Source organism: Trypanosoma brucei, chromosome 6, assembly GCF_000002445.2.
Source record: "Trypanosoma brucei brucei TREU927 chromosome 6, complete sequence".
NCBI classification, from domain to species: Eukaryota; Euglenozoa; class Kinetoplastea; order Trypanosomatida; family Trypanosomatidae; genus Trypanosoma; species Trypanosoma brucei.
The window spans coordinates 325,254-349,521 of NC_007279.1; the positions used below are offsets into that span (position 1 = coordinate 325,254).

Consider the following 24,268-nt stretch of genomic DNA (forward strand, 5'->3'; position numbering starts at 1 on the left):
TTCCTCACACAGTCCCATGGAGGTTTATTTGCGATTGCCCAGGAGGTGGAACAGGAGGGGGAATATGGGAGTTAGGCGATGCGTCACAATTGCACTTTGCCGCTCTTACGGTGAGTTAACCGAATATTCTTTCGTGTGTGAACCGTAGTATTTCCACCCTCCCAGGGTTGAGGGTTTAATATTTTGATTATGTCGCGATTGGTGACTTTCTATTTCTGTCCAATACGTCGCCGGGCATGATCTGCATATGTATTAAGCGCGCCGATGCCACTTTACTGGTTTCTATTTTCCCTCTTTGATATTCTTCTCGAAGACACAAGATTTCACATACGAATAATACCACACATTACCGAAAATATGTGCCGGCAGGAAGGTGGCGGCAGAGGATGTGTGTACCCTCATGGAAACTGCAGGCGGAACCTTACCGCAAGGAGCCCTGCAAGGCGTTACAGCATGTACAAGCACTCACCTGTCATTACTGCTATGTCACTGCTACACTTGTTGCCTTTGCTACTCATGTGGATGCCACCTGTGTGCGCGGATGACAGTGCTGTGACGGTAAATGTGCTATCCATGATGTACAATTCGGAATATTACGTTGAGAAAGTGAACGCCATCAATGCCGGCTTTGACGCATCACTGAGTGCCCACGGTTGGAAGACGGGCTCCGGTGCGACAATATCTGTCATCCGTCCCCCATCGTACAACACCACAGCTGAGGACATATTTCAGCTGGGGGCGAAACAAAGTGAAGGGAAGTTATTAGTTGTATTTGGGCCCCTGGGTACTGACCCTGTCGTTTGGGTTCGTGATAAACTAAAGGAAAATGATCTTGTTGCCATCGCTCCTATTGCGTACTCCGGTGAGGTCCGTGGTTGGAACCCTCACCTCTATTCAATAAGTGTCGAACCCGATGCTGAGCTCCTCGCCCTCATTCGATACGCTGTTGTTTATCTGGGTCTGCCGCGTGTAGGTTTGATGTATGCGAAGGGTAATGGGTTTGACAAGGAGTCATATGAGTTTACCATGCGAATAATGGAAATGATGGGCCGCAAGCCATGTGGAGTGTTCGCTGTGGAGAGCAGTGGGGGTCGGGACGTCTTGGAGGGTGAATTGAATACCAAGTGGGGGCAATTTGTTGCTACACGTCCGCAGGCTGTACTGCTATTTTCGTCAATCGCGGATGATACCACCGGGTGGTTTGTCAAGAAGATAGCACAGGACAACCGCACTGTGGACATGTACCTGCTCGCCCCTTCCAGTTTTCAACATTTTCTGATCAAAACATGGAGCGATGCGCTGGTGTCACTTAATCGTACGTTCACTCCTGGACAGCTGATCACAACTGGAACAGTGCCACTCGCTAGTGACAATCGGTCCTCGATGGTTCGGCACTTCCAGCGTGACATGGACAATTACCTGGATACAAACAGTGACTGGAAGGGCTTTGCGAAACCTGAACATTACCTTAAGGACGACAAATTAGGGGAGATGATGGTGTTTGGATGGCTTGCGGGAGAAGTTCTGTTTGAGGCCCTAAACAACGCTCCACAACTGACAAACCGTACTTCATTCATGGAATCTCTGTACAAGCAGCGTCGCTACGTGATTGATGACTTTGTGGTTGGTGACTTTGGTGGTGAGTGCGATGAGGGCGCTGCATTACAGGGTGCCATGTGTAATTGCAATCAAGGTGGCAGCATGGCGCATATGAGAGTTGTTGTCAACAGCCTCAGTTTGAAGCCTATGAACAGCGCCTCTGTGACGTGGAGTGTATCGGAGTGCTCAAGTGCTAATGTGCAGGTGAGCGCACCGTTAATCGGACTGTATGTAGTCCTTACGGATGATAAAGTTGCACAACGTGCGAGCATGAGGTGGTCGTTGGGCGCTCGGAGCCTCGAGGAAGCGGATGATGTTGATAAGAGAATATTTTTTTACCCACTATACGCAGAGTCAGGAAATGCAGCGAAGACTTTTGAAAAAATTCGTGACACGAAGGCTGTAGCTGCAGTTCTTGGTGTTGTTACCGCTGATATTCTGAGCGTGCCGAATATGACTTTCATTGGCCCTATTCCACTGTTCCCCCGGTTGAACAAGTTCTGGAGAAACGTGATCCATCTGCAACCGCTACTTGCGCAGCAGCTATATGTGCTTGCTGTATACCTCTCCAACACCTCTTCCTTGGGAGTGAAGGCGCTTGTTCGCGGGGGTGAAGCATCTGAGGTTGTAGACACGCTTGATAAGTCATTGGTTACGTTTGGTGTGTCGCTTGATTCCAGTAAGACACTTGGTGATGGTGACCCGATATCGTCATATCTCTCGGGTAATGGAGATGTGTTTTGTATTGGACTCACTCCCCCTGACGTTGCTGCGGTTGCGCGGCACCTTCAGACCCACCTCAGGGCCCGTGTATTCGTTCCATTCAATGACATTTTGTTGTTTTACCAGGAGTTTGTGGTTGCGTTTAATGCGAGTAAAGAGTCTATTGCCAGCTCAGAGCGGCTCCTATTCGCGACGAGTTTCCCACACTGGGCGGAGAAGAACACGAAATCAGATATGGTTGCGAGATTTCATCGCCATGTAAATGAATCGCATTGGGATCCACTAACGTTCCTGGGCTTTGCTACCACTCGGCTGCTTCAGGTTGTTATCTCCAATATGAAGAAAGTGAATGCAGAGCTGCTGGCAGACCGCATTTACACGGAGTCCAACATCAGAGTGGATGACGTGCGATTTGGACCCTTCAGTGATGCGGAATGTGTTTCTGGTACGAGTGTTTCGGCAAATGAGTGTGCCTCAAACTTTGGAGCCACAAACATTTCTGTATGGTCGATGGCGCGTGTGCTGAATTCAAGCTTGCCCAGGACACAGGTTGGGATGACACCGTCTATGGACTATGTTATTCCGCAAGAGGGTCAACTCACACAGTCACAGATAGCTGGAATAATTTCTGGGTGTGTATCCGCCTTGTTATTATTTATTGCCCTTGGTGTGTTCCTACACATCTCCCTGCGGAACGCTCGTAACAACAACCGTGCACCCAAGGAGCCAACGGACCCCGTGACACTAATATTTACTGACATTGAGAGCAGCACTGCGTTGTGGGCTGCACACCCTGATCTGATGCCCGATGCCGTCGCCGCGCATCATCGTATGGTCCGTTCACTGATTGGGAGGTATAAGTGCTACGAAGTTAAAACTGTTGGGGATTCGTTCATGATAGCGAGTAAGAGTCCTTTCGCTGCCGTCCAACTCGCACAGGAATTACAGCTGTGTTTCTTGCATCATGACTGGGGAACAAATGCAGTTGATGATTCTTACCGTGAGTTTGAGGAGCAGCGTGCGGAGGGAGAATGTGAGTACACACCACCAACCGCGCATATGGATCCTGAAGTGTACAGTCGTTTGTGGAATGGCCTGCGTGTACGTGTTGGAATCCACACCGGGTTGTGCGACATCCGACACGATGAAGTGACGAAGGGATATGACTACTATGGGCGGACTCCAAACATGGCAGCAAGGACGGAGAGTGTAGCAAATGGTGGTCAGGTGCTGATGACGCATGCGGCGTACATGTCGCTGTCAGCTGAGGATCGTAAGCAAATTGATGTCACTGCACTTGGTGCTGTCGCACTTCGCGGTGTGAGTGATCCGGTTAAGATGTACCAGCTGAATACCGTGCCTAGTCGTAACTTTGCTGCATTGCGGCTGGACCGCGAATACTTTTTTGATGAGGGCGAGGATGGCACGACAACCTCCACAAGCGACCACAGTTCTTCACGTGCGGAGCTGAGTGAATCAGCTCAGATAATTGCAACTGCACTACAGTCGCTGTTAAGCACGTTCAAGACAGCGCATCGTGAGAAGTTGTTGCTGCCGTATTGTGAGCGTTGGCGTGTGCCTCTTCCCCGTAAAGCTGCATCCGAGTGGGATGACGCCTACTGTGAGGAAGTGGTGCGTCGCATTGCGGTTAAGGTTGGGCGCGTCGCTGACCATGGCGCTCATAGTGGAAGTGAGTCTTCAAGTACGCAAGGCAGTTCATCAATTATTATCGTCCCCTTTTACGACATGCACCTTCAGGAATACTAACCTTGTCATTGATGATATTCGTAGAGTAGCAGTAACACACCGGATTTCTGTTGGGTCGCCATTATTACGATGAAGCCGTTGCCCATCGGCCGATGGCTCGCAATGTAAATGAATGTTATATGCATTAATAGTGCCAGCGTTTAGTGACGTTCATGCTTATTTCAACAATATGTTTATTTTTTTTTAACTCTTGTTTTTATTTTCTTACATATCAAATCTTCCAGTGGTAATTCTTCCCTTGTATGCCAACAGGAGTGCGTAGACCTGCATTATCTTTTAAAAAATACATATTACCTTCTTACGTGTTAACTTTGTGAAACATAACCTATGCGACATGATCTTTTCGAATGGTGGATATGCAAATGACTCTGCCCCAATGCCATGTGTCATGCTGTCCAGCACTCAGTGTTGGTGGTGACTTTATGAGCACCGCTTTAACTATTGTTTGGCAGTGCATTCCTTGTTTTTATGAAGTCAGGTTGATGCGCAGTGGTTGTCGTTATTTCTTTCCCTCATATATATACGCATGTGCATATTTCAGTATTTAAATACGTATGCTTACCTTGTTTGAGGTTCTATCATATTTGAAAAACATTTTTTTATTTTTGTTTTGTCTACCTCACTTTAATGCTATATTTATCCACTACGGCACAGCAGGTGGCACCTTCCTCACACAGTCCCATGGAGGTTTATTTGCGATTGCCCAGGAAGTGGAACAGGAGGGGGAATATGGGAGTTAGGCGATGCGTCACAATTGCACTTTGCCGCTCTTACGGTGAGTTAACCGAATATTCTTTCGTGTGTGAACCGTAGTATTTCCACCCTCCCAGGGTTGAGGGTTTAATATTTTGATTATGTCGCGATTGGTGACTTTCTATTTCTGTCCAATACGTCGCCGGGCATGATCTGCATATGTATTAAGCGCGCCGATGCCACTTTACTGGTTTCTATTTTCCCTCTTTGATATTCTTCTCGAAGACACAAGATTTCACATACGAATAATACCACACATTACCGAAAATATGTGCCGGCAGGAAGGTGGCGGCAGAGGATGTGTGTACCCTCATGGAAACTGCAGGCGGAACCTTACCGCAAGGAGCCCTGCAAGGCGTTACAGCATGTACAAGCACTCACCTGTCATTACTGCTATGTCACTGCTACACTTGTTGCCTTTGCTACTCATGTGGATGCCACCTGTGTGCGCGGATGACAGTGCTGTGACGGTAAATGTGCTATCCATGATGTACAATTCGGAATATTACGTTGAGAAAGTGAACGCCATCAATGCCGGCTTTGACGCATCACTGAGTGCCCACGGTTGGAAGACGGGCTCCGGTGCGACAATATCTGTCATCCGTCCCCCATCGTACAACACCACAGCTGAGGACATATTTCAGCTGGGGGCGAAACAAAGTGAAGGGAAGTTATTAGTTGTATTTGGGCCCCTGGGTACTGACCCTGTCGTTTGGGTTCGTGATAAACTAAAGGAAAATGATCTTGTTGCCATCGCTCCTATTGCGTACTCCGGTGAGGTCCGTGGTTGGAACCCTCACCTCTATTCAATAAGTGTCGAACCCGATGCTGAGCTCCTCGCCCTCATTCGATACGCTGTTGTTTATCTGGGTCTGCCGCGTGTAGGTTTGATGTATGCGAAGGGTAATGGGTTTGACAAGGAGTCATATGAGTTTACCATGCGAATAATGGAAATGATGGGCCGCAAGCCATGTGGAGTGTTCGCTGTGGAGAGCAGTGGGGGTCGGGACGTCTTGGAGGGTGAATTGAATACCAAGTGGGGGCAATTTGTTGCTACACGTCCGCAGGCTGTACTGCTATTTTCGTCAATCGCGGATGATACCACCGGGTGGTTTGTCAAGAAGATAGCACAGGACAACCGCACTGTGGACATGTACCTGCTCGCCCCTTCCAGTTTTCAACATTTTCTGATCAAAACATGGAGCGATGCGCTGGTGTCACTTAATCGTACGTTCACTCCTGGACAGCTGATCACAACTGGAACAGTGCCACTCGCTAGTGACAATCGGTCCTCGATGGTTCGGCACTTCCAGCGTGACATGGACAATTACCTGGATACAAACAGTGACTGGAAGGGCTTTGCGAAACCTGAACATTACCTTAAGGACGACAAATTAGGGGAGATGATGGTGTTTGGATGGCTTGCGGGAGAAGTTCTGTTTGGGGCCCTAAACAACGCTCCACAACTGACAAACCGTACTTCATTCATGGAATCTCTGTACAAGCAGCGTCGCTACGTGATTGATGACTTTGTGGTTGGTGACTTTGGTGGTGAGTGCGATGAGGGCGCTGCATTACAGGGTGCCATGTGTAATTGCAATCAAGGTGGCAGCATGGCGCATATGAGAGTTGTTGATGACAGCCTCAGTTTGAAGCCTATGAAGAAAGGCTCTGTGACGTGGAGTGTATCGGAGTGCTCAAGTGCTAATGTGCGGGTGAGCGCACCGTTAATCGGACTGTATGTAGTCCTTACGGATGATAAAGTTGCACAACGTGCGAGCATGAGGTGGTCGTTGGGCGCTCGGAGCCTCGAGGAAGCGGATGATGTTGATAAGAGAATATTTTTCCATTCCTTAAAGGTTAATTTGAAAAATTTAACGCAATCACTTGAACAAGTAAGGGACACGAAGGCTGTAGCTGCAGTTCTTGGTGTTGTTACCGCTGATATTCTGAGCGTGCCGAATATGACTTTCATTGGCCCTATTCCACTGTTCCCCCGGTTGAACAAGTTCTGGAGAAACGTGATCCATCTGCAACCGCTACTTGCGCAGCAGCTATATGTGCTTGCTGTATACCTCTCCAACACCTCTTCCATGGGAGTGAAGGCGCTTGTTCGCGGGGGTGAAGCATCTGAGGTTGTAGACACGCTTGATAAGTCATTGGTTACGTTTGGTGTGTCGCTTGATTCCAGTAAGACACTTGGTGATGATGACCCAATGTCGTCATATCTCTCGGGTAATGGAGATGTGTTTTGTATTGGACTCACTCCCCCTGACGTTGCTGCGGTTGCGCGGCACCTTCAGACCCACCGCAGGGCCCGTGTATTCGTTCCATTCAATGACATTTTGTTGTTTTACCAGGAGTTTGTGGCTGCATTTAATGCGAGTAAAGAGTCTATTGCCAGCTCAGAGCGGCTCCTATTCGCGACGAGTTTCCCACACTGGGCGGAGAAGAACACGAAATCAGATATGGTTGCGAGATTTCATCGCCATGTAAATGAATCGCATTGGGATCCACTAACGTTCCTGGGCTTTGCTACCACTCGGTTGCTTCAGGTTGTTATCTCCAATATGAGGAAGGTGAATGCAGAGCTGCTGGCAGACCGCATTTACACGGAGTCCAACATCAGAGTGGATGACGTGCGATTTGGACCCTTCAGTGATGCGGAATGTGTTTCTGGTACGAGTGTTTCGGCAAATGAGTGTGCCTCAAACTTTGGAGCCACAAACATTTCTGTATGGTCGATGGCGCGTGTGCTGAATTCAAGCTTGCCCAGAACACAGGTTGGGATGACACCGTCTATGGACTATGTTATTCCGCAAGAGGGTCAACTAACACAGTCACAGATAGCTGGAATAATTTCTGGGTGTGTATCCGCCTTGTTATTATTTATTGCCCTTGGTGTGTTCCTACACATCTCCCTGCGGAACGCTCGTAACAACAACCGTGCACCCAAGGAACCAACGGACCCCGTGACACTAATATTTACTGACATTGAGAGCAGCACTGCGTTGTGGGCTGCACACCCTGATCTGATGCCCGATGCCGTCGCCGCGCATCATCGTATGGTCCGTTCACTGATTGGGAGGTATAAGTGCTACGAAGTTAAAACTGTTGGGGATTCGTTCATGATAGCGAGTAAGAGTCCTTTGGCTGCCGTCCAACTCGCACAGGAATTACAACTGTGTTTCTTGCATCATGACTGGGGAACAAATGCAGTTGATGATTCTTACCGTGAGTTTGAGGAGCAGCGTGCGGAGGGAGAATGTGAGTACACACCACCAACCGCGCATATGGATCCTGAAGTGTACAGTCGTTTGTGGAATGGCCTGCGTGTACGTGTTGGAATCCACACCGGGTTGTGCGACATCCGACACGATGAAGTGACGAAGGGATATGACTACTATGGGCGGACTCCAAACATGGCAGCAAGGACAGAGAGTGTAGCAAATGGTGGTCAGGTGCTGATGACGCATGCGGCGTACATGTCGCTGTCAGCTGAGGATCGTAAGCAAATTGATGTCACTGCACTTGGTGCTGTCGCACTTCGCGGTGTGAGTGATCCGGTTAAGATGTACCAGCTGAATACCGTGCCTAGTCGTAACTTTGCTGCATTACGGCTGGACCGCGAATACTTTTTTGATGAGGGCGAGGATGGCACGACAACCTCCACGAGCGACCACAGTTCTTCACGTGCGGAGCTGAGTGAATCAGCTCAGATAATTGCAACTGCACTACAGTCGCTGTTAAGCACGTTCAAGACAGCGCATCGTGAGAAGTTGTTGCTGCCGTATTGTGAGCGTTGGCGTGTGCCTCTTCCCCGTAAAGCTGCATCCGAGTGGGATGACGCCTACTGTGAGGAAGTGGTGCGTCGCATTGCAGTTAAGGTTGGGCGCGTCGCTGACCATGGCGCTCATAGTGGAAGTGAGTCGTCAAGTACGCAAGGCAGTTCATCAATTATTATCGTCCCCTTTTACGACATGCACCTTCAGGAATACTAACCTTGTCATTGATGATATTCGTAGAGTAGCAGTAACACACCGGATTTCTGTTGGGTCGCCATTATTACGATGAAGCCGTTGCCCATCGGCCGATGGCTCGCAATGTAAATGAATGTTATATGCATTAATAGTGCCAGCGTTTAGTGACGTTCATGCTTATTTCAACAATATGTTTATTTTTTTTTAACTCTTGTTTTTATTTTCTTACATATCAAATCTTCCAGTGGTAATTCTTCCCTTGTATGCCAACAGGAGTGCGTAGACCTGCATTATCTTTTAAAAAATACATATTACCTTCTTACGTGTTAACTTTGTGAAACATAACCTATGCGACATGATCTTTTCGAATGATGGATATGCAAATGACTCTGCCCCAATGCCATGTGTCATGCTGTCCAGCACTCAGTGTTGGTGGTGACTTTATGAGCACCGCTTTAACTATTGTTTGGCAGTGCATTCCTTGTTTTTATGAAGTCAGGTTGATGCGCAGTGGTTGCCGTTATTTCTTTCCTTTGTAAATATACATAAATATATGCATATTTCAGTATTTAAATACGTATGCTTACCTTGTTTGAGGTTCTATCATATTTGAAAAACATTTTTTTTATTTTTGTTTTGTCTACCTCACTTTAATGCTATATTTATCCACTACGGCACAGCAGGTGGCACCTTCCTCACACAGTCCCATGGAGGTTTATTTGCGATTGCCCAGGAGGTGGAACAGGAGGGGGAATATGGGAGTTAGGCGATGCGTCACAATTGCACTTTGCCGCTCTTACGGTGAGTTAACCGAATATTCTTTCGTGTGTGAACCGTAGTATTTCCACCCTCCCAGGGTTGAGGGTTTAATATTTTGATTATGTCGCGATTGGTGACTTTCTATTTCTGTCCAATACGTCGCCGGGCATGATCTGCATATGTATTAAGCGCGCCGATGCCACTTTACTGGTTTCTATTTTCCCTCTTTGATATTCTTCTCGAAGACACAAGATTTCACATACGAATAATACCACACATTACCGAAAATATGTGCCGGCAGGAAGGTGGCGGAAGAGGATGTGTGTACCCTCATGGAAACTGCAGGCGGAACCTTACCGCAAGGAGCCCTGCAAGGCGTTACAGCATGTACAAGCACTTACCTGTCATTACTGCTATATCACTGCTACACTTGTTGCCTTTGCTACTCATGTGGATGCCACCTGTGTGCGCGGATGACAGTGCTGTGACGGTAAATGTGCTATCCATGATGTACAATTCGGAATATTACGTTGAGAAAGTGAACGCCATCAATGCCGGCTTTGACGCATCACTGAGTGCCCACGGTTGGAAGACGGGCTCCGGTGCGACAATATCTGTCATCCGTCCCCCATCGTACAACACCACAGCTGAGGACATATTTCAGCTGGGGGCGAAACAAAGTGAAGGGAAGTTATTAGTTGTATTCGGGCCCCTGGGTACTGACCCTGTCGTTTGGGTTCGTGATAAACTAAAGGAAAATGATCTTGTTGCCATCGCTCCTATTGCGTACTCCAGTGAGGTCCGTGGTTTTAATCCCCACCTCTATTCAATAAGTGTCGAACCCAATGCTGAGCTCCTCGCCCTCATTCGATACGCTGTTGTTTATCTGGGTCTGCCGCGTGTGGGTTTGATGTATGCGAAGGGTAATGGGTTTGACAAGGAGTCATATGAGTTTACCATGCGAATAATGGAAATGATGGGCCGCAAGCCATGTGGAGTGTTCGCTGTGGAGAGCAGTGGGGGTCGGGACGTCTTGGAGGGTGAATTGAATACCAAGTGGGGGCAATTTGTTGCTACACGTCCGCAGGCTGTACTGCTATTTTCGTCAATCGCGGATGATACCACCGGGTGGTTTGTCAAGAAGATAGCACAGGACAACCGCACTGTGGACATGTACCTGCTCGCCCCTTCCAGTTTTCAACATTTTCTGATCAAAACATGGAGCGATGCGCTGGTGTCACTTAATCGTACGTTCACTCCTGGACAGCTGATCACAACTGGAACAGTGCCACTCGCTAGTGACAATCGGTCCTCGATGGTTCGGCACTTCCAGCGTGACATGGACAATTACCTGGATACAAACAGTGACTGGAAGGGCTTTGCGAAACCTGAACATTACCTTAAGGACGACAAATTAGGGGAGATGATGGTGTTTGGATGGCTTGCGGGAGAAGTTCTGTTTGAGGCCCTAAACAACGCTCCACAACTGACAAACCGTACTTCATTCATGGAATCTCTGTACAAGCAGCGTCGCTACGTGATTGATGACTTTGTGGTTGGTGACTTTGGTGGTGAGTGCGATGAGGGCGCTGCATTACAGGGTGCCATGTGTAATTGCAATCAAGGTGGCAGCATGGCGCATATGAGAGTTGTTGATGACAGCCTCAGTTTGAAGCCTATGAACAGCGCCTCTGTGACGTGGAGTGTATCGGAGTGCTCAAGTGCTAATGTGCGGGTGAGCGCACCGTTAATCGGACTGTATGTAGTCCTTACGGATGATAAAGTTGCACAACGTGCGAGCATGAGGTGGTCGTTGGGCGCTCGGAGCCTCGAGGAAGCGGATGATGTTGATAAGAGAATATTTTTTTACCCACTATACGCAGAGTCAGGAAATGCAGCGAAGACTTTTGAAAAAATTCGCGACACGAAGGCTGTAGCTGCAGTTCTTGGTGTTGTTACCGCTGATATTCTGAGCGTGCCGAATATGACTTTCATTGGTACTCTTCCCCTGTCCCCCCGGTTGAACAAGTTCTGGAGAAACGTGATCCATCTGCAACCGCTACTTGCGCAGCAGCTATATGTGCTTGCTGTATACCTCTCCAACACCTCTTCCATGGGAGTGAAGGCGCTTGTTCGCGGGGGTGAAGCATCTGAGGTTGTAGACACGCTTGATAAGTCATTGGTTACGTTTGGTGTGTCGCTTGATTCCAGTAAGACACTTGGTGATGATGACCCAATGTCGTCATATCTCTCGGGTAATGGAGATGTGTTTTGTATTGGACTCACTCCCCCTGACGTTGCTGCGGTTGCGCGGCACCTTCAGACCCACCTCAGGGCCCGTGTATTCGTTCCATTCAATGACATTTTGTTGTTTTACCAGGAGTTTGTGGCTGCATTTAATGCGAGTAAAGAGTCTATTGCCAGCTCAGAGCGGCTCCTATTCGCGACGAGTTTCCCACACTGGGCGGAGAAGAACACGAAATCAGATATGGTTGCGAGATTTCATCGCCATGTAAATGAATCGCATTGGGATCCACTAACGTTCCTGGGCTTTGCTACCACTCGGCTGCTTCAGGTTGTTATCTCCAATATGAGGAAGGTGAATGCAGAGCTGCTGGCAGACCGCATTTACACGGAGTCCAACATCAGAGTGGATGACGTGCGATTTGGACCCTTCAGTGATGCGGAATGTGTTTCTGGTACGAGTGTTTCGGCAAATGAGTGTGCCTCAAACTTTGGAGCCACAAACATTTCTGTATGGTCGATGGCGCGTGTGCTGAATTCAAGCTTGCCCAGAACACAGGTTGGGATGACACCGTCTATGGACTATGTTATTCCGCGAGAGGGTCAACTCACACAGTCACAGATAGCTGGAATAATTTCTGGGTGTGTATCCGCCTTGTTATTATTTATTGCCCTTGGTGTGTTCCTACACATCTCCCTGCGGAACGCTCGTAACAACAACCGTGCACCCAAGGAACCAACGGACCCCGTGACACTAATATTTACTGACATTGAGAGCAGCACTGCGTTGTGGGCTGCACACCCTGATCTGATGCCCGATGCCGTCGCCGCGCATCATCGTATGGTCCGTTCACTGATTGGGAGGTATAACTGCTACGAAGTCAAAACTGTTGGGGATTCGTTCATGATAGCGAGTAAGAGTCCTTTCGCTGCCGTCCAACTCGCACAGGAATTACAACTGTGTTTCTTGCATCATGACTGGGGAACAAATGCAGTTGATGATTCTTACCGTGAGTTTGAGGAGCAGCGTGCGGAGGGAGAATGTGAGTACACACCACCAACCGCGCATATGGATCCTGAAGTGTACAGTCGTTTGTGGAATGGCCTGCGTGTACGTGTTGGAATCCACACCGGGTTGTGCGACATCCGACACGATGAAGTGACGAAGGGATATGACTACTATGGGCGGACTCCAAACATGGCAGCAAGGACGGAGAGTGTAGCAAATGGTGGTCAGGTGCTGATGACGCATGCGGCGTACATGTCGCTGTCAGCTGAGGATCGTAAGCAAATTGATGTCACTGCACTTGGTGCTGTCGCACTTCGCGGTGTGAGTGATCCGGTTAAGATGTACCAGCTGAATACCGTGCCTAGTCGTAACTTTGCTGCATTGCGGCTGGACCGCGAATACTTTTTTGATGAGGGCGAGGATGGCACGACAACCTCCACAAGCGACCACAGTTCTTCACGTGCGGAGCTGAGTGAATCAGCTCAGATAATTGCAACTGCACTACAGTCGCTGTTAAGCACGTTCAAGACAGCGCATCGTGAGAAGTTGTTGCTGCCGTATTGTGAGCGTTGGCGTGTGCCTCTTCCCCGTAAAGCCGCATCCGAGTGGGATGACGCCTACTGTGAGGAAGTGGTGCGTCGCATTGCAGTTAAGGTTGGGCGTGTCGCTGACCATGGCGCTCATAGTGGAAGTGAGTCGTCAAGTACGCAAGGCAGTTCATCAATTATTATCGTCCCCTTTTACGACCCTTGCTACCGTGAAATGTGTTCTTTTTAATTGCTGGTTTGGAGGGTAGCAAGAGTCGCACGTCTTGATTGTTGTTCATGTTGTCGCCGTTGTAACCGGGGTGGCCACTCGGTGTTCGTGATGTAGAACCTCTATTTTTTTTTTTTTAAAGAGTGGTTATCGTTTTTTTTTTTAAGAAAATTTCTTTTTATCTGTTATTTAATTCTGCGTCGATGTCTCAAGTGTTTTCAATATCGCGCGTGCGCAACTATCGTTTACGATGATATTAATTTCCATTCGTAACTGTGACATGAGCGCACCTACAAGTTTGAAATTTTGTAGATATGCGGTTGTATCAGTATGGCAAGAAATGTCATATGTAACAAATGCAGCTTGTCAGTTGTCGTTGATTTCATTTTCCTCTCTTTGCTTTGTAGAAATGTGTATATGAACTTATCTGTGAATATGATGGTTTCCGGTGTTTTTTTTAAAATTACCATTGAGTAATTTTGTTTTTTGTTTCCAATTTGTGGATATTCTTTTTTTTTTCCCCTGCTTTACTTCTGTTGATGCTGTTTCGTTAGACCTTCTTTGTTGTAACCTGCAAGGCCTAATCTCCCGGCGGAATATGCCAGCATTTTATGCATTTGGTGAGTGGTCTGACGTCTTTTCCGGAGGGAGGAAATGGGAAACATGGGGTGGAAGGGTTATTAGGTGGTGATAACGTTTCTTTTTTCATTAATTTTTTTCGGACGTTTCCTTTGTTAAGGTAATGGTCTTACTTGCTCGCATGTGCGCTGTTGCGTTGAACTTTGCTTCTATACTCGTTGTTGGGTGTACCCGTATTTCTTTCTTTTTTCTTTGATGGTTTGTAAAGGGCGTGGAGAATGGAAGTGGTATGACTTTTAGGAGCCGCTATGCGGGAGTGTTCTGGTGATTTACGTGCGAAAATGGGCACATATGCGACTGTGGCGTTCTGTGGTGATGTCTTCGCCCCTCTCGCATCCGCGTGGTTGTGTTAACACTTCGCCGTTACGTCGTGTAGTGCCCATGTGCGGGGTGATACAGTTGTTGCGGTGGCAAACAATAGTTAAGTGCATGAGGGCGGGTGTAGAGAAAGACTTTCGTCGGGCAAAATAAGCCGCTGGGCTTCTTTAACGATGTGACGACCTTTCGATTTTTTTGCTGATGGGCAACTGTGCGGTTCCTCGTGCTCAATCAACGGATCACTGCTGTTGGTTGCTCTGCGTCGCTGCTGTCGTGCCTGCTTCCCCCATCTTTTGACTCGATGGGTGCTGGAGGTGTGTGTGTGTGTGTGTGGAGGGTTGTCTGATTTCTTTTAGCTTTTCAATGCTGCAGAGACAAACCCACATTTTTTTTGTTTCTCTTTTGCATAAATGAGATGCCGTGGAGACACTAAATGGCGACGTGTGCCTCCAACTGTCATGATGACGACTGTCATGTTCCGCCAATGCCTTCAGGTAGCCGAAATGTTTGGCTTTAAACAGTGTGTGCGTGTTTGTGGGGTGCGTGGGAACCGGAACTCCGGTGTCTCGGGGAAATGCGTGCCGCTTCTGATGAACCTTCGCCTCCCCCCGATAGCGAGGGAAGCCCGGTTCCCTCCGTCCACCGCAACGGACTCTTTTACTTGCGTATTGTCGAATATTCACACGAGGGAACTGAATTGGGTTTCCGTCAACTCCGCCTCTACAACTAAACTCGTCTGTGCCGCACCTCCAGAGGCGGGGTTGACGGAAACCCAATTCAGTTCCCTCGTGTGAATATATATCCGTCATTATGTATTTATGAATAGATGTGGCACCTTTGAATGTAAAATGAATCGGGTGTCCCATGACATGGAAATGGAATATTGCAACGGGTTTTTTTGGGAGCCGCCGGATTCTCCCGCCCAATTAAGCGGGAACTGGTGAGGCAAAAAGGCATTCGGTGCGGTGCCTTACGGTTGGGAAGTGGGTGAAGCCGTGACGCCGCCGTAGCGTCGCACACACACACACACACAGAGAGAGACCACCAGGCACGGACATTTGGGCAAAAAAGGGGGCAAAAACGGTTCGTACCGCAGCAAATGGGGGCCCATTTAGTTCTGATCGCACGCAGTTGCAAGCGTCGGTAATATAATATCTTTCTGCTTGTCACCGCGTTTTGAAAGGCCAGCGGGATGGAAGTATTTGGAAGGAGAGGGGGGGGGGCTCTAAGAACAAAAACAACAATAACAAAAAAAAAGGATCTGCCACCGCGGCGGCGATTTACTCATTGTCAGCCCCGGACAGGACTTGCAGGGATCCGCGCTTACGCTGACTAGGGGAAACGATGAGGCATCTGCAGCAAAATAAATAAATAATAATAATACTTATGGTTCCGGCAAATTTGAGGGAAATCATCGGCAAGCCGAATGAGGAAGATGCCACTCCTCGTCATATACACTCTTTGGGTTGGCACCGCGGTGAGGGAAACATGGGAGGTGATGGGGAATAAATCCGTTGCGTGCCACTTTACTTTTAGTTCCCGCTACCGCTTCTTTTATGGGTTACCCTATCGGATAATAATGAAGGTGTTGTGACAACGATGTCCACGCAGCCTCTTCAGCTTACGGTAGTATCGGCAACTAAAGCGGAACGTTCGCAGAAGGACATGCATTTCCAGCAGGAAACCGTGCATGTCTCACACGGCTGTGGCGTAGCCTTCGGAAATTTTTGTTACTTTTATGTTGTTGTTGTTGTTGGGGCGCGATAGAAATAGCCTCCGCAAAACTCGGAAAAGCCGGGCATCTCCACTCAACTTAGTTTGGAATGCGAGGCTACACGTGTAGAAGGAGCTGAAAGGGAAGAAGTGCCTGTGGAAATCTTGTTGGTGTGCGGTAGCGGCTGATTTCTCACCCGCCCACTACTCGAAACCGGTTCCAAGTCCGCGTATCATCACACACACGCGGTTCCTACGGCCACTTTTTCCCCCTCCAGTTGCCGCTGGCAGTTAAAATGGCAGTCGTAACTAAACTAAGGACCAATACTTATGTATGTGTGTGCGTGTGTGGGAGTGTGGCAGGTATTTTCTAAAAAAAGCAGTAGTCACCCCCCTTTCTCTCACTTTCACCATTCCTCCTCATTTCCTCGCCGATTGTGTGGCACTGTGCTGTGCTACGCAATTCAAATCCATATGAGAAACCACCTTTTGATTCCCCTTCGCAAACATCCATCCATTGCTTTCAAGTCCTCAAGTGTTTGTTGCCCCCGCGGCAACGGGAGAAGTTTGCATGCGGGGGACACATTTCACGCGCCCAAATGCATAATTGTACGCTCCATTGGCTCCTGAACATCTTTGCCATGCTTTAGAACGGCAAAACACCATCCGTGAAACTGAGGCAGCCATTATGAGCGAGTCGGCAGTAATAATAATAGTAATAATAAGAGCAACAATGATGCTATTAATGGCGGCGCAACGTCTCCACCCGTATTTTTTTTTTTTGTGTGTGTGTGTGTGCTAAGGCTAACAACAGCGTGTCAAGTAAATTCTTTTTAAGGTAGGATGGAAAGAAAAGGACACAAAAATGAGTACTTAAGAGGAATGAGTTACATTCGCCTTTTCAGCACATCATCCGTTAATTCATACATACACCGTCCACCCCCTTCTCCCAACGTCGTGAAAGACCCTACACCATTGAATAATAACAACCCCAACAAAGAAGAAAAAGAAAAAAAAAACAGAACAAACGAACAACAACAAAAAAAAAACAGAATTAATATGATGGCGGCATGTTGCCGAAGAGAAAAATAGGATATAAATATATAAATATACAAATATAAATATATATGTGTTTTTTTCCTTTTGTTCGGGGCGGGGGTGGTGGAGGGGCTCTGGCGCTTTTTCAAGACCGGAAGCAACTTCGCTCCGTATATGGCCCGTAAAGGCTCTCATGCCAAATTCTCGCATGTATTATTGTTTTATTTTTATTTTTGGGTGGTGGGAAGCTTCGCACCTGGCGCCAGCACCGTCCGCCGCGCTGAAACTGATTATATTTATCGCCATTGTTTTTGTTTTTCATTTCGCTTTTAACCCGGCAGCACAAGCACGAGGCAAAGAGAAAGAGAAAGAGAAAGAGAAAGGGAAAGGGGGCCTCTGATGGCGCGATAACTAATTTCACATGCGCTTGCAAAATAAGTCCCCCCTTTCCCACCTCTTCGCGGTTCTATCATATTCACCAACGCACTCAACCAACTGCCGGCATCATTCTCCTCCTTCTCCACACTCTTCCCATCGTAGTGGTCCCGCCCTGCATCGTCCGCAACATAAATGTGGATACAAAAGTGAGAGGCAATTTATTTATTTACTTTTTTCCCCCTCTCTTCTCTTTTCTTTTCTTTTCTTTTCTTTTTGTTTTGTTTTTTTTTAAATATTTTTTGCGTCCTTAAATCTATTCTCTTTAATTTTTTTTGTTTTTCCCGCCCCATCCATACTCCCGCATGATGGCTGGTCGTCTCCACTACGGTGTCCAACTGCACAACCCCCTCCTCCTCCTCCACCCTCAAATGCAACGAACAGACTGACAAACAAATACATAGACGTACACACATGCATATATTTTATTTTTTTTAAAAAAGAGGGGGGGGGGAGAGGGGAAGAAGAAAAAAAAAAAAAGGGAAAAGGGAAAAGGAATGAGAAACATTTTCCTTCCGATTTTCCGCCACGAGCTATGGATGTTTACATGACGTCTTCTTCATTTGGCCACACCTCTAACCTCTTATAAAATTCATATTGAGTTTCAATCACCTTCAGGAAACGTATATTTCTGTCCCTTGCTCCAACTACCTCATTATAACGTTTTTGATGTTCCTCCGTGAGACTTCCTACTGCAAGTTTTTTTTGCGACCACGATTTCATTTCCTTTTCAAACTCTTCAATCTGCCGCTGGACGTCTCCTCGTATGATATCCATGTCTTGCTTCAGTAACGCGCGATGCCAAAGCCTTTCGGGGACGAAATCTCCCTGCAGAATTTCCTTCCGCTCCCCGTAATAGTAGTACACAGTCATAATGTATTGTAATAAACTAAAAAAAAAAAAATCACCACCCCCTCCCTAAAAATAAAGAGCAACTTGGCGCATTTAAAACAGCAACACTAATAATAATAACAACAATAACAATAATAACAACAGCAGAATCGTTAGAGTTATTTCTGTAATTTTCCACACCCCGCTCCATCAACATTCATTACATAACCCCGATGTTATTATTTCCCAGATGTATCTGGTGCTGACAGCACAGCGCGAATAGATAAAAACAAAACAAAACATTACTGCCGTTAAAAAGCGTGGGCGGAAAGGTGGAGGAGGTTTTGTTCATGTGCCGCCTCCTCCCATCGACTCCATTAATATGTTTTGTTGAAGATATGAATAAACCAACACACACACATACAGCACATACGCACGCATATATTTATATATATTTATATAAAGGTGTTGTGAGAAGAAGACGCGCAAATCCGTAAGTTCCATGAAAACGCCGTGCTTTGTGTGAATATTGTTTATTGCTTTTATTGTTTATGTATATATATGTGTATATATGTGTGAGTGAGTGAGTGAGTAATTGAGTTACATTAATTCGATGAAAACTCCTCTCCTCTCCTTCCCTTCCCTTTTTATTTTTGTTTTGTGTAGGAAAAAACAAACAAACAAACAAACAAAAAAGAAGGGGAAAAGATGTTAACATTTTAAGGACCACCGGTGGGGATCTGGAAAATTTACCACATGTTAGTTGACTCTACGCGCCATTTGTTGTTCAACTTACCGATATCATTTCAAGCTCCCTTCCCTTCCCTTCCCTTTTTTCTTTTTTTTTTTGTGTGTGTGTATCTTTATATATTTATTTATTTATTTCCTTTCCCATTTGGTTCACGTACTTAATGCAAATCTATTAGCTACGAAATGAAGAAATGGATCTTTTCTTTTAAAAAAAAATGCTAAAGAGAGTAGCAAAAGAAGAAGAAGAAAAAAAAAAGAAAGAAGAAGAGGATATACATATATATATATATATGTATATTTTAAAAAAAAATATATATGGAATGAGGGAAACAGCAAGACCATCTTTATTTATTTATTTATTTATTTATCGTTGCCTACGTTCAAACCCTGCCGTATGAAAGGGCGATATTCCAGTCAACAACATATTTTGTTTCTGTTTTTACTCCATTTCCACACTCGTTTGGTACCGTACGGGAAACACATAAATGCCGTAATGAATGGAGACAACAGAAGTAATAATAATAATAATATAATAATATAATATAATATAATATAACAATAATAATAATGGTAACAAAAATAAAAAGAAGGAAAAAGAAGTGAGAAGGGATTTATAAATAGTATATATTTATAGATATCATATATTCATATATTTATAAAGGTTTTGATAGAAATTTGGATGGACGGAAGGGAAAGTTAAGAAAAAACAAAGCAAAACAGAACCTTCTCCCTTCAAAAACAAAAAAAACAACGGTGGAACATGACAGTTTAGGTCCCGTACGTGGCGTGAGTAAAGGAAACTGTAAAGTAGAAAAAGGGAAAAATAATTAAAAAAAAACACGCACACAAACAAACAAACAAACAAAAAAAACAAAGAAAGAAAAAGAAAGGTGAAAACACCACCGTTTCGTCGGTTATCATCGTTGCCATCATTCATTCACTTATTTTATTGAGCTGTTGCTTTTTTTTTTATATTGTTTTTCAAAAAATATATAAATATATTTATATATAAATATTAATATATCTCGTACAAAAACAAAATGAAAAAGCAAGCAAACAAAACAACTAAACACAAAAGCACACAAGTACAAATATTTATATAAATATATGTATGTTTGTGTATCAAAGCGTTTATTATTTCTTTTATTTTTATTTTTTTTTTAGAAGAAAAGAAAAATCTGAAGACACTTCTCCTCTTCTCTACCGTGTTATTAATGTTGTTGTGTTGATGTTGCTACGCATCTCATCTTCTATAAATAAATCCCTCTATTTCATTTAATTTCCCCACATCTTCGTTTATAAATTTAAATAAATAAATAAATATATATATATATATTTATCTATTTTTTTTTCTCCTCCTCCTCCTCCTTTTTTTTCTTCCTTCTAAAATCCTTTGCTTTTCGTTTGTTTGTCATGGTACAGTAGCAAAAGTAAAAATAATAAAAGAGTTCACAGCACGGGGATGAGAGAAGAAACCGAAGAGAAAAACGAAAAAAAAAAACAAAGCAATAAAATTGGGAAGTAAAATTACAAAGCAATAAAAGTAAAATATAACAAAAAACAAAAAACAAAAAACAAAAACACACAAAGAGATGAAATGAGACGAAAATGCCTCCCACTTCTCGTGTAGTTGAGGCGAAGTGTAATGAAGACTCAACTACACGCACAATAATAACAAAAAAAGAAAAAAAAAGAAATTTAGAAGGAAGTGCAGAATAAATTACGAGAAACAAACTCTGTTATTCATCTTTAACTTCCTGGTACCACAACAGTAACAATAACAATAACAATAATAAAATACATACAAATACACATACAAATACACACGCACACACAAAAACACAAGCACGAACACAGACGCATATATAAATAAATACATTTATACACTTATACATTAATATATATATATAAATATAAAGAAAACCTGTTGCAAGTTCAAAGGTGGGTGTAGGCGCAAACCATGCAAAAACACATAAACATAAACATAAACACACACACACACGCATTGGTATTATATTGTTGTGTGTTGCATAATGTTGCGAAACTCATACAAAAAAAAGGAAAAGAAAACAACAACAGCTCGTTGCCCACTCCCATTCCTATTGTTTCTTCTATTTTATTTTATTTTATTATTATACTTTGTTTCCTTTCCCTTTCCCCCCTTTCCTCTCCTCCGAACATTTTCTATAATATATAAAATAATATGAGATAGATGAAAAACAAAACACGCACACGCAAACTAAAACTAAAACTAATAATAATAATTTCATTTTGTATACGCAATGTTTGTTAACGCATCTTTTTTTTTCTTCTATTGCTTGTTTTTTGATCATTTTTTTTTCCTTTTTTTCCTTTTTTTTTTTTGGGGGGGGGGGAGAGAGAGAGAGGACGAATATAACAGAAATAAAAATAAAAATATCCCCCACTTTTTGTTGTTTTTTTTTCATTTGGTTGAAGTGACGTGGCACCCGAAACAAAAATAAAATAAAATAAAAAATCACGGAGGCTCATCGCGCAGAAACGTGTCGAATCACACGCAACGGTTGTCCGGAGGGGAATACACACACAAAAAAAATGCACGAAATAAAAAAAGGCAAAATAAATAAACACACAAACACACAAACACCGCTCCTCTCTTTTTATCTCGCCAAACAAAAAAAAAACAATTCCGAAGCCGATGGAAAAGTTGTGCAGAATTATATAAATATAAATAAATAAATATATATATATATATATTAAAAAAAACACAGCGCGCGCCTTCTAAAAATAATAATAATAATATCATTAATTATATTAAAATATTCGTTTTGTTTATATCTTATATCTTATTATTGATCTTCGCTTCTTCTTTTTTTTTTTTAAAAGAACGTACACCACCATTGCATGCTTTCTAAACTCTTTTGCCCGCTCTTTTACATTTTCTCTTCTTTTCTGTTTCTATTTTCCCCCCCTTTTTTTAAAAAAAAAAAACAAACTAATTTGCAAAATTTCCCTTCACAGCGCAAAGTTACAAGCATAAGAACTTATATATGCCAAAGAAGGATTGATAATAATAACAATAATAATAATAGCAATCATAATAACAGTCACAACAAAAGGGCGAAAAATAAAATAAATGAGTAAAAAAAAAAACAAAAAACAAAAACAAGAAACAGAAAAGGAAAAGAAAAGGTAAAAGAAAGAGGACGTGTGTGTGTGAGAGAGAAAGAGTTTGTGTGAGGAGGGACAAAAAGATATTTTGATGGAAAAAGTAACAAAGTAACAAAATAAAAGAAGAAAAAAAGAAAAAGAAAAAGAAGGATGAGGATGAGGATGAGGATGAGGGAAAGGGAAAGGGAGAACACACCTGTGAAGTAACTTACAAATAAAACACACAAAATAAGTACATAGACTTACAAATTCACACATGAAAGAAATGATGAAAAGCAACGGCCTTTGGGATGTGTAAACGAACTTTACTTGACGTACTCGCATCCACTCAAAGAGGTTTTTTTTTTTAAAATTCATTCCGTTATTTCGCCTCATTTCACTTCTTTCCAGTCTTTTTTCTTTTTTTTCTTTTCTTTTCTTTTTTTATCTTATCTTATTTTTTTTGTGTTTGTGTTTTCTCTTTTCAAGAATTCTTCTCTTGTTGTACCACTAATAATAATAATAATACTAATTACGGTAATAATAATGACGACCATAAAACATTCTCCTCTAATTGATTCCTTTTTACTCCCATTGCAAAGGAATATATATATATATATATATATTTTAAAAAAAAAACCCTCTTCCTTGGGTTTTGAGGGGGGGGGGAAAGGGATAAAGTTGGTATTGTTGCGGTGGTAAATAAAAATAAAATTAAAGAACAAACAAACAAACTCTCTCTCTCACTCACTCTTACTTACTTACTCACTTACTCTATTCTTAAAGCTTCTCAGTTTTATTTTTTTCTCTATTATTTTTATTTATTTATTGGCATCTCCACATGCACTCCCGTTCCTTTATCTTCTATTTTTCTTTTTTTTTTAACTTTATATATATATATATTCTCTCTCTCTCTCACACACACACACACTTGTGCCAACACTTATTCATTTACTTATTTATTTGTTTTGTTGCATTATCCATATCCCCACTTTAGTTGTTGTACCCGGTCGCGTTTAAAAACTTTACAAAAATAAAAAGAAAAGAAAAGAAAAAAAAAGAAGGGAGAGAGAGAAGAAGAATAGTGAGAAAATACAATTTTGGGATCACGCGGAAAATCAGAGGTTTTTTTCTTCAAAAAAAAAAATTCAACTCAATTCAATTCAATTCGTTTCTTACTTTTTCTTGTTATTTTTATTGTTAATGTTTTTCCCCCCTTTTTTTCTTCTGTTTTTATTTTATTTTATTTATCCGGTTGATTTGCTTATTCACTTATTTGAGTTTTACTTTCACATGCGAAGCAAATTAGAAATAAAATAAAAAACAAAAAAAAAAAAAAGAGAGCACAGCAAAGGAAATAATTAAAAAAACAACAACACACAAACACACACACACACACACAACAAGCAAAGAAACAGACAACGAATAAGTAAATAAGCCACACGGAAACACAAAGACTCGTACTTTCGAAAGGAGAAAAAAGAAAACAAAAAAAAACAAAAAGAAAGAAAGAAAGTCAGAGAAAGAGAGAGAGTATTAAAAATGGAGCAAAACAAAAAGGCACAAGCACCAACCAACCAACCAACAAACAAACAAACAAACGAAAAGCAAAAAGAACAAAAGCACTTGACATTATGAGGCCTTATGTTAACATGAACCAACACGACGCCTTCATTTATGCCAAGTACTTAAAGATCCTTTTATTTATTTAATTATTTATTCACTTTTTTTTACTTTTTTTTATTTATTTTTTTATCTACTTTTTTCCTTCTTCCTTCTTCACTTTCTTTATGCATCTGTATATATATATATATATATATACATA

At 43.6% G+C, this 24,268-nt stretch overlaps 4 protein-coding genes across 4 annotated transcripts, besides 49 other annotated features; 3 read left to right on the plus strand and 1 right to left on the minus strand.

Annotated features, from left to right (window-relative positions):
* Positions 1-24,268: part of a sequence feature (sequence corresponds to BAC RPCI93-3D8) that runs on past both edges of the window.
* Positions 358-4,089, plus strand: Tb927.6.780 (receptor-type adenylate cyclase GRESAG 4, putative; the record flags this gene model as incomplete). The annotated part of the gene is made up of 1 exon (XM_840108.1): positions 358-4,089. The coding sequence occupies one exon, from the start codon at positions 358-360 to the stop codon at positions 4,087-4,089; it is 3,732 nt and encodes a 1,243-aa protein (XP_845201.1).
* On the plus strand, positions 5,112-8,843 carry Tb927.6.790 (receptor-type adenylate cyclase GRESAG 4, putative; the record flags this gene model as incomplete). The annotated part of the gene is made up of 1 exon (XM_840109.1): positions 5,112-8,843. One exon carries the CDS (start codon positions 5,112-5,114, stop codon positions 8,841-8,843), a length of 3,732 nt encoding a protein of 1,243 aa, XP_845202.1.
* Tb927.6.800 (receptor-type adenylate cyclase GRESAG 4, putative) lies at positions 9,871-13,611 on the plus strand (the record flags this gene model as incomplete). Its single annotated transcript, XM_840110.1, has 1 exon — positions 9,871-13,611. One exon carries the CDS (start codon positions 9,871-9,873, stop codon positions 13,609-13,611), a length of 3,741 nt encoding a protein of 1,246 aa, XP_845203.1.
* On the minus strand, positions 14,787-15,413 carry Tb927.6.810 (hypothetical protein; the record flags this gene model as incomplete). Its single annotated transcript, XM_840111.1, has 1 exon — positions 14,787-15,413. One exon carries the CDS (start codon positions 15,411-15,413, stop codon positions 14,787-14,789), a length of 627 nt encoding a protein of 208 aa, XP_845204.1.
* Positions 15,908-15,930: a sequence feature (AT_rich).
* Positions 16,963-17,007: a microsatellite.
* Positions 17,254-17,314: a sequence feature (A-rich).
* Positions 17,354-17,393: a microsatellite.
* Positions 17,898-17,966: a sequence feature (T-rich).
* Positions 18,152-18,175: a sequence feature (AT_rich).
* Positions 18,694-18,726: a microsatellite.
* Positions 19,004-19,028: a sequence feature (AT_rich).
* Positions 19,140-19,165: a microsatellite.
* Positions 19,235-19,257: a microsatellite.
* Positions 19,377-19,397: a microsatellite.
* Positions 19,399-19,449: a microsatellite.
* Positions 19,549-19,582: a microsatellite.
* Positions 19,585-19,612: a microsatellite.
* Positions 19,658-19,682: a microsatellite.
* Positions 19,828-19,897: a microsatellite.
* Positions 19,924-19,974: a sequence feature (AT_rich).
* Positions 20,146-20,197: a microsatellite.
* Positions 20,276-20,338: a sequence feature (AT_rich).
* Positions 20,445-20,477: a sequence feature (AT_rich).
* Positions 20,612-20,658: a microsatellite.
* Positions 20,780-20,923: a sequence feature (A-rich).
* Positions 21,082-21,173: a sequence feature (A-rich).
* Positions 21,112-21,175: a microsatellite.
* Positions 21,176-21,230: a microsatellite.
* Positions 21,274-21,319: a microsatellite.
* Positions 21,420-21,445: a microsatellite.
* Positions 21,614-21,678: a sequence feature (T-rich).
* Positions 21,790-21,812: a sequence feature (AT_rich).
* Positions 22,012-22,050: a microsatellite.
* Positions 22,076-22,117: a sequence feature (AT_rich).
* Positions 22,361-22,397: a microsatellite.
* Positions 22,436-22,495: a sequence feature (A-rich).
* Positions 22,583-22,655: a sequence feature (GA-rich).
* Positions 22,859-22,906: a microsatellite.
* Positions 22,955-22,991: a microsatellite.
* Positions 23,048-23,069: a microsatellite.
* Positions 23,177-23,218: a microsatellite.
* Positions 23,231-23,349: a sequence feature (T-rich).
* Positions 23,480-23,522: a microsatellite.
* Positions 23,589-23,613: a microsatellite.
* Positions 23,616-23,692: a sequence feature (T-rich).
* Positions 23,751-23,816: a sequence feature (A-rich).
* Positions 23,819-23,845: a microsatellite.
* Positions 23,918-23,977: a sequence feature (GA-rich).
* Positions 24,015-24,055: a microsatellite.
* Positions 24,143-24,209: a microsatellite.
* Positions 24,243-24,268: part of a microsatellite that runs on past the window's edge.